This window comes from Stegostoma tigrinum, chromosome 35, assembly GCF_030684315.1.
Source record: "Stegostoma tigrinum isolate sSteTig4 chromosome 35, sSteTig4.hap1, whole genome shotgun sequence".
Lineage (NCBI taxonomy): Eukaryota > Metazoa > Chordata > Chondrichthyes > Orectolobiformes > Stegostomatidae > Stegostoma > Stegostoma tigrinum.
The window spans coordinates 24006933-24019507 of record NC_081388.1 but is presented as its reverse complement, the minus strand read 5'-3'; the positions used below and the strand labels follow the sequence as shown (position 1 = coordinate 24019507).

At 42.5% G+C, this 12575-nt stretch overlaps 1 protein-coding gene across 2 annotated transcripts in view; it reads left to right on the top strand.

Moving 5' to 3' along the window:
• Positions 1 to 12103, top strand: part of LOC125447372 (interleukin-12 receptor subunit beta-2-like) — a 30390-nt gene extending 18287 nt beyond the window's left edge. For both annotated transcript variants that reach the window (XM_048521695.2, XM_048521694.2), the window contains exons 8-15: positions 306 to 498; positions 1334 to 1516; positions 2423 to 2524; positions 3754 to 3909; positions 4986 to 5123; positions 6230 to 6326; positions 7524 to 7611; positions 9971 to 12103. In XM_048521695.2, the coding sequence (XP_048377652.1) occupies positions 306 to 498; positions 1334 to 1516; positions 2423 to 2524; positions 3754 to 3909; positions 4986 to 5123; positions 6230 to 6326; positions 7524 to 7611; positions 9971 to 10354 (1341 nt within the window). In that variant the 3' untranslated portion in view covers positions 10355 to 12103. The remainder of the gene's footprint in view (positions 1 to 305; positions 499 to 1333; positions 1517 to 2422; positions 2525 to 3753; positions 3910 to 4985; positions 5124 to 6229; positions 6327 to 7523; positions 7612 to 9970) is intronic.
• Positions 12104 to 12575: the final 472 nt, after the last annotated feature.

Here is a 12575-nt window from a genome sequence, read left to right as displayed (position 1 = left end):
TGTCTTAGGATAGTGGTTTTAAATCCTTCCAGCTCTAATTTCTCCAACAGTTTTTTCATGTGTATCACATTTCTAAGACAGCTCAATAGCAATGGCTGCATGTAATACCGCTCATTCTGAACCTGTCCCAAACACCGACACTGGCTTCAGGCATTCACCTTCTCAAAGTCCATTTCTAATTCAAGATTCAAATATCTTATCTTTCTGACGGTTCTCTAACTCAAACGCATGAATTTCTAACTTACAACATTCAAACCGACCACTAGATCAAAGCACAATAATTTCTTGTGGGGGGTGGTTTTCAGCGCCTTGAACATCATCAAGCAAGAGGAATAATTCAGAAATATACAGTGGTCTACAGGGATGGAGAAATGATGACTGAGGAAGCAATCACTGTCTGCTGCAACTTCAGCCTTCCAAACACCACCCAATGGGTGAACGTCACTGCACACAACTCTGTTGGAGCAACTCAGCCAGCCAAGCTCAGCCTAACAGCAGGTAAACATAAACTGAGATGTGCACAGGGTGAATTGTACCTCATACACATGTCATAAACCTGTATAAACGTGTACACATCACTGCCTTTCACACGTTTGTATAAGAAACGGTACATGTTTTTATTCTTCCATGGCATGGAGGTGATTATTACCCATTCCCAACTGCCCTAGAACAGAGCAGGCCAAGCAGAGTCAGAGGAGCAGGAAGGCTGATGTTTCAGGCTAAAGGGTCTAGGCCCAAAACGTCAGCCTTCCTGCTCCTCTAATGCTGCTTGGCCTGCTCTGTTCATCCAGCTGTATGCCTTGTTATCTCAGATTCTCCAGCATCTGGACAGCTGTGAATTGAGGGGAATGTAGGTTAGGTTATTTTATTTTTGGATTAGGAATATTCCACAGCACAACATTGTGGGCCGAAGGGCCCGTACTGTGCTGTACTTTTCTATGTTCTATGTTCTATCTCTGTCTTTGAACAGAGTGGTTTTCTAGGATGGTTAAGCATCAACCGCACTGTCATGATAGGATTGAAACCCATGTCCTCAGAGCACTGGCTAGGTTACTAATCCAGCAATTTTATCACTACACCATGACAGAAGTGCTCTGCTACACTTCCCTCTACACATGGAGCTTCCGATGCCAGGGAAAGTGAATATGACATACAATGGTTGCACAGATATCCATTGGCTCCATTGCACGCTACACACTGACATGTAACAGACAATCACAGCACCATGAGACTGACCCATGCACCTTTGTAAAGGCAAGGGATTTGGTTGAGGGCAGGCAGGGTTTGGCTAGAATTCAAAAATAAACTTGTTGGTATTACTTGTTTTGCTCAGACCTCCCGTCACCATTCAATATGACAGTTCATAGCAGGAACCACTCAGTACTGGTGTCCTGGGAGCGACCTGCCAACGCGATCCCTGAAGAGTTTGTGGTGGAATGGTATAAAATAAATTCAGAATACACACTTGACTGGAGAAAAGTACCAGCACAGAATGTCAGCGTAACTTTGCGGGGAGGTAAGTCTAAGGCTGGTGCAGACTCCAGACTACAGATTTTTAAGCAAGCATAGACTGACAATAAAAATGTGAAATGAGTTTATCAGTCACATGGGGCAGCACGGTGGCTCAGTGGTTAGCACTGCAGCCTCACAGCACTAGGGACCCGGGTTCGATTCCAGCCTCAGGTAACTGTCTGTGCTGGATTTGCACATTCTCCCCGTGTCTGCGTGGGTTTCCTCCGGGTGCTCCGGTTTCCTCCCACAGACCAAAGATGTGCAGGCTAGGTGGATTGGCCATGCTAAATTGCCCATAGTGTTCAGGGGTGTGTGGGTTATAGGGGGATGGGTCTGGGTGGGATGCTCCAAGGGGCGGTGTGGACTTGTTGGGCCGAAGGGCCTGTTTCCACACTGTAGGGAATCTAATCATGTCCCAGCAACCAAGTAATCACAGCATGAAATTGTTACTGATTAATCTCAAATCTGATTAAACGGTGTAGAGAGTGCTTTACCTTGTATCTTGCCTGGTGATGTATTTGTCCTGGGATTGTTTGATGAGGACAGTTTTGACAAATCTTAACTTTCAGCTCAAAAGAGTAGAGACATTTATACTTTCAGTTGAGAAGAATGGACAAAGCTTGGCTCTGGATCTAACACCTGCTGTACCAGTCTCGGGAGTGTTTCACAGGGACAGTGCAAAGGCAGCTTTGATCTGTACCTAGCCTCCAGCTGTTTCTGTCCTAGGAATTTTTAATGGGACGGTGTAGAGAAATGTTTACACTGTATCTAACCCCATGCTATACAACAAGATTGGGATAGAAGCAACAAAGTGTTGGTTCCACTCTCTCAACAGTGTGCATGCTGAACTCATTTCCAATCTGTTTGTGTAAGTTTGTTCCTGAGCCCTGATAGCCTATTTTCCTTTCAGGTCTTCTGCGTCCACTGCTTCTGTACAGGCTCTCGGTGTACGCTCGATATCAGGCAGGATTGGGAGGCCCAGTGTCCACTCTGGTATACACAGAAGAAGGAGGTACCATTTTCTGTTGCTAACAGTAAAACCTGTTAACCTGCAAATCTTACTGACAGAAATTGTGATACTGAGCTCTAGGACTCTTTTCTCAACAGACTCAACCTTTCAGAGCTCTTCAGCTCCCTGAAGAGATTTGATAGAGTCAGCTATTTGAAGGTATTTCCCCTTCTGGGAGAGAACAAAACTGGAACCATGAATATAAAAGTCACTAAAAAACCCAGTAGATCACTGAGGACAAGCAAGGGGCAGTGGTATACGAGAGTGCAGACTGCAGGTATATCTTCCTGTTACTCTTCTTGCCTTTCCTCCTCCATTAAGATCACAGAAACCTTACAGTGTGGAAACAGGTCATTCAGCCCAACAAGTCCCCACTGCCCCTCCGAAGAGCATCCCACCCAGACCCATTCCCCTACCTCTGCATTTCCCATGTCTAATCCACTTAACCTAAACATCCCTAGACACTGTGGGCAATTCATTATGGCCAACACACCTACCCTGAACATCTTTGGACTGTGGGAGGAAACCCATGCAGACATAAGGAGAATGTGCAAACTCCAGGCAGACAATCATCCATGGCTGGAATCAAATCCAAGTCCCTGATGCTGAGAGGTAGCAGTGCTAACCACTCAGCCACCATACTGCCCTTGTGTTGAATGAGGCATGACCATTGGAAAGACTATTACTGCAGCTTTAAGACAACCAGGTTGCAACAATGAGAGAAAAGGAAAGGATATCCTGTCGGGAGAAATCAATGTGGGATCAGGTTCAAGCAGACCATAAGAACTAGCACAGACCAGTTAGGCTGAATGGCCCGTGTTATTCACAACAGTGTACATACAAATCAACTACTGACATTGGTTGGGCTACAATGTGTGCAGTTTTCTGTAATCTATTACAGAGAGAAGATTAAAGTAAAAGGAAACATATGATGTAGATTCACCAGGTTGAATTCAAGATTAGGAATCTAAGAGAGAGCTGAATACTGAGGCTGAGAGAAGATGTAATTTACAATGATGAAGGTTATGATGGGGTGATTCAATAAGCAGTAATCAGCACAATTCCATCAACGTGACATTTCTCAACTTCCGCAAAACAAATTGTTATTATTCACTCAACACTTTAATGTTTGGATCACCTCAGGTTAAGTGGTACCTGTTCTCAGTAGTACATGAAACATTTATGATGTTATTTTTGCTCCTTATGGGTACCTCATTTTAAATTTCTTGCAGTTCCTCTTGCTGGGCCTGAAATCTCAATTCTAAATATCTCCCAGACTGGAGTCACTTTGCTATGGAAGGATCTCCCACTGGATCAACGTCGAGGGTTTATACAATTCCTTACTCTGTACTATGTCAAGAATCCAGATAGACTTTCAAAAAAAAAGGGTAAGAAGAATTGATCTAGCATTTTGTACGTTGTAAATGCTCTCGTGGTAGAAGATATGAAATCTATCCCAAGAATAATAGAAACATGGGCATCAAAAGGCAGAGAGATGAACTAAAACAATCAGTATTACAAGAGAAAAAACTCTAAGAAAACTAAAGGCTGCAGAGTTATTAGATTCCTGAAAGGTCTGAGCAGATTGGAAAACTGTAAATGTAATAGTGCTATTCAATAAAGGAGGGATACAGAAAGCAGAAAGCCAAAGGCTGGTTAGACTAACTCCATCATAGGAAAATTGACAGAATTCCTTATTAAGGAAATATTAGCTGGATATTTAGAACAACACAATAACATCAAACAGAGTCAACATGGTTTTGTGAAAGGGCAGTAATGTTTGCCAATTGATTATTGATCTTTGAGGAAATAACAAGCAGGATGAATTAAGGGCAACCAGTAAATGTGGCATATTTGCATTTCTAGAATACATTCCAAAACATATGGTATAGAAGGTTACTGAACAAGAGCTCATTGAGATGAAGAGGAATTTCTTCTCTCAGAGGGTTGAGTGTTTTTGGAACTCCTTGCCACAGACAGCTGCAAGGAAGGAGTCCATGTGCATACTTATGGTTGAGATAGGTAGATTCTTATCAGTCAGGAGTCAAGCATTATGGGGAAAATGCAGGAAAGTTGGGGTGAGGAATGTCAGATCAGCGATGATCCTATTGAATGGTACAGTAGGCTCAAGAGACCAAACAGCCTATTCCTGTGTAAGACAATAAAATGTGAGGCTGGATGAACACAGCAGGCCAAGCAGCATCTCAGGAGCACAAAAGCTGACGTTTCGGGCCTAGACCCTTTATCTCTGAGCCTATTCCTGTTACTATTTCTTATGGCCTTATGATATTGGGTGATACATCAATGTGGATGGAGAATCTACTGATGAACAGGGAAATGGAGAGTCAGGAAAGAAGTGCTCTTTTTCAGGTTGGTGCCACAGGGTTGAATGGTGTGATCCGTATTAATGAATTGGACCTGAGGGTAAACATTGTACATCTCAAAGCTTTGTTCTTTCTTACAGGTCTCAATTTAAGCAATACATTAAACAGATACACACTGTTGCACCTGGAGCCCGACAGCACATACACAATCTGGATGACAGCATCCACTACTATGGGAGAGGGAAGCAGAGGGCCATACCTTCGCTTTAAAACTCAAGGTAATGTTGGTGAAAAGGGAGAAGGGAATGGTTTGGTTAGAAAGTAGTGATGATGCTTCCAGATTTTTGAAATGAAAATAGTTCAGGAACTCAATGATATCTGTGTAATGTGCAAATAGCTGTCACCCACTCAACAAAAAAAATCAAAGAAATGTGGATGCTAGAAATCAGAAACAAAAAGAGATATGACTGGAAAAACTCAGCAGGTCTGCAAGCATCTGTGGAGAGAAAGTAGAGTTTAAAGCTGCTTTTCACCCTGCAGATGCTGCAGACATCCTGAGTTTTCCCAGCTGTTTCTGTTTTTATTTTAAGCTCAAGCTCAATCACAGTAGGAAGATGCAGTTTCAGCTTAGAGGGATTGATGTAAATCGTAGCAAATAATTATTAAGGAATTTATGTACCACCTTATCACAACCCAAAAAATGGTTTACAACACACCCTCAGTACTGACTCTCTCATTGTATGACATTCCCTCAGTGCTGACTCTCCTACAGATTAGCACACTCTCTGTACTGTCGCTGATGGTGTGGCACCCCCTCAGCTGCGACTCTCTGATTGTGCAGCACTCCCTTAGCACTGACCCTCCCACAATACGACACTCCCTCAGCACTGACTCTCTGACAGTGCAGCGCTTCCTCAGTGCTGATTCCCTGACTGAGCAGCACTCCCTCAGTACTTAACATCCGACAGTGCAGCACTCACTCAGCACTGACCCTTCGACAATGCAGCACTGTCAGCACTGACCCTCTGACAGTGCGGCACTCCATCAGCACTGACCCTCCAACAATGCAGCACTCCCTCAGCACTGATCCTCTCACAGTGCGGCGCTCCCTCAGCACTGACCCTCTGACAGTGCAGCATTCCCTCAGCACTGACCCTCCGACAGTGCGGCACTCCCTCAGTGTTGCCCTACTGTTGTCTGTAGTCAAGTCCTGGAGTCATGGTTGATGCCATAACCTTCTGACTCAGAAGAGACCTACCCGATGAGAAAATGTAGTGAAAGCAGTCGCTGGTAGATTGTGTGTTGGGCAGCCTAGCCAGCAGAACGGCTAGCCTGCCTGATGGCCATACGTGTGATTTCTAATCCTGCTTTCTGTTATATTCAGGTTCACAGGTTGTGACCTGGATGCTTGTGGCACTGTTTTGTATATCTGCGGTGATTGGAGCTCTTTCTTTCTACTTCTGTAGATTGTATAAACAGAGGTGAGTCAGTCTACTTGGATTAACTGAATCTTGGCATGATGGAGAAAATGGCTATGAGCTATTTAGACACACAATCAGATATTTGTATTTGCGAAACTTTGTATAGTTTTGCTCACATAAGTGGGCATTGATACTCATGTGAAAATACATGTTGCTGTGTTCCCTCCTGCATTCTGATATGTATGAAGGTTCACAGACTTGTCTGCCCACAAACAATACTGTGTTACTTGAATAAAACGGCATTTTCTCTCATTTGATCCCTTCTTATTTTCCTGATACCAGGGTGATATCTAGAACAGGGGAGGGAAAGAAAACAATTGATTCAGATCTTCACTTAAGACAGGGTGAGCAAGTGAGCTTTATGTTAAACTCCAGTCTCAAGGTAGGGGTTAGGTTCTGCCAGCAATCTCCATCTACATCTTGCTAATTTGCATATGATATTGCACAGGTACTGCACTGAGTTTCTGGGTAGAAATTGTAGTGAAGTTTTAAATTTACCAGGTCAGCTCATCAGTTTCGTGATCTCAAAGAAATGACCTCTGGCACAGTAAAATTTTATGTCCTGCATTACCAAAGACGGTGACATATTCTCCAACCACCCATGTCACTGGCTGTCAAGCTGTACCTGTGCAAAACTTTTAAGGAGTTCACTCTGAGTGATTTGCTGTATTAAATGATGCACTGTATATTGTATTCAAGAGAAGATATTTTAAAAAAAGATCTTCAGCCAAAATGATGAGAATGGGGGAATAATTACCACAACAAGTCAACAAGGTGAATATGTGAGCTGGAGAAGGGCATGAAGGAGAAAGGAAGAGAAAGACATTCTGACTGGGCAGGAGGAGGTCATATGAAGCATAAACACTGGCAGAGACTGGTTGGGCTGAATTGCGTATTTCAATGCTGCATATTCCTGATAATCCCATGTGGACCATTCCTCTATCAGAAGAAATGTAGAACAACGAAGAGCATAATTTTTATATTTGAACTGGGTCATTCAAGGAAACATCAAAAAGCATTTCTTCATATAAGAGGGAGTGGAAATCTGCAAAAAACCTGTAAAGCCAGTTGATCAAATAAACATTTTCTAAGACTGACATTACTAGAATGTTGAGAGGCAAGAGTATAAAGGGTTACAGAACCAAGGCAGGTAAATCATTGAACAGGCTCAAGGTTCTGAATATCTCTTCCTTTCAGAATACAAAGCTGCAGCTCATTCTACTTACCTCAGTGGTGTGGCCAGAGAATTCCAGATCCAAGGAACAGCAAAGTTAGGCACCAGCTGGTAAGGATGTTCATGCCTTTAATCAAACTCCCTCTGATGGTGCAGACAGTAAAGACCAAATTTGAACACGATACATCACATTCTCCGCATCTTAATACGTCCCCTTGGCTATCAGGTCTGGCAACTTGTCTTCCTTTCGTCTCATTACTTATCAAGTGCTTTGTCCCTCATGATAGGAACTGTTACGATACCTTTCCTCCTATTAGCATATTGCTTCTTTTTCGGATGTGAAGGCCAATTAAACCAAAACATTGGTTTAAATTATCACTATTCTTTGTTATGAATTTCCCAGTTCCATCCACTGAGGGTCCCACACTTAATCTAGCTACCTGCTTTCTTTTTATATACCTGTAGATGCACTTGCTGTTTGTTTTCACATTTCTTTCCGATTTAATTTCAAAATCAAAATCAATTTGTCCCACTTTCTTAGCTCTATACTCATCACTGCTGGTTCCTAAAACTTCCTAAGCCCCTGGCATATCACCAGGTTTCATCACTTTATGTACCTAAGTTTTAGATGGTGACTGTCCTTAACAACCTTTGTTAAAAATGGGGAGCTCATCTTCCCATCAAGTCCTCCTTTTTGACTGAAATAAGCTTTCCAACAAAAGAGAATCTAACCGTTATATTTGACATTCAATGGCACTACCATCATTGGCACTACCCTGAAATCAATGTTCTAGAGGTTACCAATGATCAGAAACTGAACTGCACTAGCTATCAATGACCTCTCTAATCTTCCTTCTGGCTGCACAGGCCACCAGAGACCATGCACAGCAGTGCTTTCTGGATGCCGTAATTGGCACACCAATTTCCATGTGCAGAACTTTGGAGCAGCTGGATACACACACACACACACAACTTAGTAGCAGCATTGCAAGCCATAATAAGCAGTGGCTACGAGAGCATGTCAGAGTCTAGAAATCCTACAGCTCCTCATCTCATGTTTCTACAAAGCCTGTCCACCATCTAAAAAATGATAGATGAGCGCAGTTCCAAAAACACTCAAGGAACAAAGCAGCGAACTTGATTGTCTCCAGATCCACAAACATTCACTCCCTCATCACCAATGCACAGTTGCAGCAGTGTGTACCATGTACAAGATACAGTCCAGAAATTCACAAGGACTCTTCCAAAAGCTTTCTCTAAACCCACTATCTCTACAATCTAAATGATAAGGTCATCACCAAGTCTTCCATCATCCTGACTTGGAAATAAATAACTGTTCTTTCACTGTCACTGGATCACGATCCTGGAGCAGCAATTTAGATGTACCCGCACCAAATGACAGCAGTATCCTAACACACCATTCTATTTACCCGTTACCCCTAGCTTGCTGATCTACACTGACTTCCTGTCAGGCAATGCAGTGATTTTAAAATTCTCATCTGCATGTTCAAATTCTGACATGGCCACCCTCCTTCCTGGGCCCATTACCTTCTGCAGCTTTATAAACCCTCTGCACATCTCTGCACTCCTTTAATTATGGTCTCTTGCAGGTCTCTGATTCTAATTAGTCCACAGCTGGTGAGCACGTTTCAGTCCTGAGCTCCAAAGTTTTCTCCATAATCCGCTCCAACTCTCCTTTACTACACCTTTAAAATACTTACTAAATCCTATCTGTTTGATCAAGTTTTTGGGTAACTGCCCTAATAGAGCCTTTTGTAATCACTGCCAGATTCTCATTTGATAACGTCCAGCAATGACATTTAAAGTGGTTTGGAAATACAAGTTTTTGATGTTTTTGTTGTAGATCAATTCAGCTGTATACCTGATGTGGTGAGTAATTGAACTTAGATTGGAGAATTGAGTGTATCAAATGATGTTTGTCAATCAGGCCAGATTTTCACATGTTCAATACTATGTAGAACCAAATTAGATTGCAAACAGAAGAATGACCTGATGTTTGGTCGTATCACAGAATGGCTAGGTGTAGGGCTTAACTCTTAGAGCCTGTATTTCAATGGGAGCTACCAGCTTCAGGAGTTCAATATAGAGTGCTGTCAAAAAAAAGTATGCTTGATAATGGGCAAGCACAAACTGAGAAAGCGTCTACTATTATTTCTGATGTGTGTGTGAAGCCAAAATGCTTTTGACTCTAAGGACATGAAATTTATGATATATTTACAATTCCTATAGAATCCTTCCTAAGCCCCTGTACTCTCACGCCTAGACCCTCATCCTGGTTCACAACTTGGATTACCATACTAAACCCCATCCCTGACCCCATCACCCAAATTTAAACTGTTTCAAAATGCAGTTTTGTAAAATGTATGGAATAAGTTATGGCTTTTTTTGACAAAAAAGAGAAAGCTATGTTGACTGACAGCACTGATTGTTGTTGATTACCTGTTCTCAGTATGATTATCCTTCAAACTACTATGAGGTGACAGCAGAGACAGTAATTCATGAATTGGAAGAGATTGAAACTGAGGACAAGACTGAAGTTCCATCAATGACAAGCAACAGTTCCACTCTGGCAAAAGACATGGGACCTAGCAGTTCAGAAGGTCCTTCCTGGACAAGTCGTTATTCTTCACCAGTGGAGACACCTCCAGAAGCCTCCACTTGTTTGGAAAAGAAACCTGTGGAAGAGCCAGCAACCAGCACAGGAGTAATGGTGAAACCCCTCAGCTCCACCGGTTACGAAAAACACTTCTTGCCATCAGAGGCAGATGTGCTTAATAATGAATGGCAGTTAGCAAACAGAAAGGAGTGGCTGGGAATCGAGGACGATCATTAAACTTCAGCAGGATGGAACATCAATTTCAACATGATGAAGTGACCAGGAAGGTTGATGAGAGAAGGGCAATAGATGTAGTCTATATGGATTTCAGTAAGGTCTTTGATAAGGTTCCACATGGTAGGCTGCTCTGGAAGGTTAGATCGCAATGAATCCAGGGAGAGCTGGCATTTTGGACATGCAATAGGCTTGATGGTAGGAAGCAGAGAGTAAAAGTGGAAGGATGTTTGTCAGACTGGAGGCCTGTGACTAGTGTTGTGCCTCAGTGATCGGTGCTGGGGCCATTGCTGTTTGTTATCTATATCAATGATTTTGATGTGAGTGTACAAGGCACGATTAATACGTTTGCAGATAACAGTGAAATAGGCGGTATTGTAGACAGTGAGGAAGATTATCAGAAATTGCAGCAGGATCTTGATCAGCTGGGGATGTGGGCCGAGAAATGGAAAATGGAGTTTCATATAGATAAGAATGAGGTATTGCATTTTGGAAAGTCAAATCAAGGTAGGAGTTTCATGGTGAATGGTAGGGCCTTGAGGAGCGTAGTGGAACAGAGGGACCTTGGAGTCCAGGTGCACGGTTCTCTGAAATTTGGAATTGCAGGTAGACAGGGCAATGAAGAAGGCTTTTGGCGTACTGACCTTCATCAGTCAAAGCATTGAGTACAGAAGTTGGGAAGTTACATTGCAGTTGTACAGGAGTTTGGAGAGGCTGCATTTGGAGTATTGTGTTCGGTTTTGGTCATCTTCCTATAGGAAGAATGTTGTTAAACTGGAAAGAGTGCAGAAGAAATTTATAAGGATGTTGCCAGGACTCAAGGGCCTGAGTCTTAGGAAGAGATTGGATAAGCTAGGACTTTTTTCTTTAGAGTGTAGGAGACTGAGGGGGGATTTTATAGAAGTGTATAAGATCATGAGAGACATTGTTAGGGTGAATGCACTCAGTCTTTTTCCCAGGGTTGGGGAATCGAGGACTAGAGGGCATCGGCATCAGTTTAAGTTAAGAGAGGAAAGAATACAGGGGAACCTGAGGGGCAACGATTTTACACAGAGGGTGATATGCATATTGAATGAGCTGACAGCGGAAGTGGTTGAGGCAGGTACATTAATGACATTTAAGGAGTATTTAGATGAATACATGGATAGGAAAGTTGCGAAGTATACGGGCCAAGTGCAGGGAAATGGGGTTAGTGTGGACGGGCATTTTGGTCGGCATGGACCAGTTTGGGCCGAAGGGCCTGTCTCCGTGTTGCAGGACTCTATGACTCTATGTTATTCAAATTAACCTGCATTGCTGCTGGCCTCAGCTCTCTGAAGTCACACATTTAACAAGCCTAAACAAAAATGATGAGAAAGGCAAGAGACAAAGCCAGTGGACTCATCAACAGAACAAATGTGTTGTCACAATTCAATGATTAAACTCAGGGTTCCACAAAATCCATGTTGTCCTACTGTAGCATCCAAACTTTCCCTACGCAATTTCAGGATTTCTACCTGATTGATATATGAATCTCCGTCTTTTTGTTTCACTCACTGAATACTTCAAACGAAGTGATCCAAAGTTATTTTTCCATTCCATGCACTTTCCTTACTTTGGTGAAGTCATCAAGAGTTGTCTCCTGTCAGTGCTGGAAATCTGTAGATCTCCAGTCTCCACTGCCTGCTCTGTTTTCCAACTCTGGGATTGGTAGTTATCCAATACTTCCAAGGGCCTGAATGTCTTGTGAACATCAGTTTCATTTTTTAAAAAAGCTGCATAATTCTCAACAGTAAAAATCTTAAAATGAAACTATAAAAAGATGAAGAAGTCATTTTCTTAAATTGGCACTCTTTTGAATTGGTATTGCAGACTCTGAGGCTTTGTGGAAACTTTTGGCAATGTCTATTTCGGAATCAAATATTTTTGGCTAAAGGGAAGTTTCCTGGTAGTAGGTTCTTCCTTCAGGCACAGGCACTGCAGTTATATGAGCTCTTTGCAAACACAACAGTCTTTATATAAGCTGCCCATCAGAATGCCATTAAATCCTCCATTTGTGCTCAGAATACCAGCAATCTATAATTGGTAATATTCATGGAATAGTTGCTAGAGTCGGTAGTTAGCAATTTTCAATTCTACCCAGTAATAATGGAGGGGTTGATTGTAAGGTTTTCAAAAGATCGCTCAGGACAATTTGGGGTTAAAAAGTGGAGTTCAAATGTTCCAGTTGAGTTAGCAGGTGGGA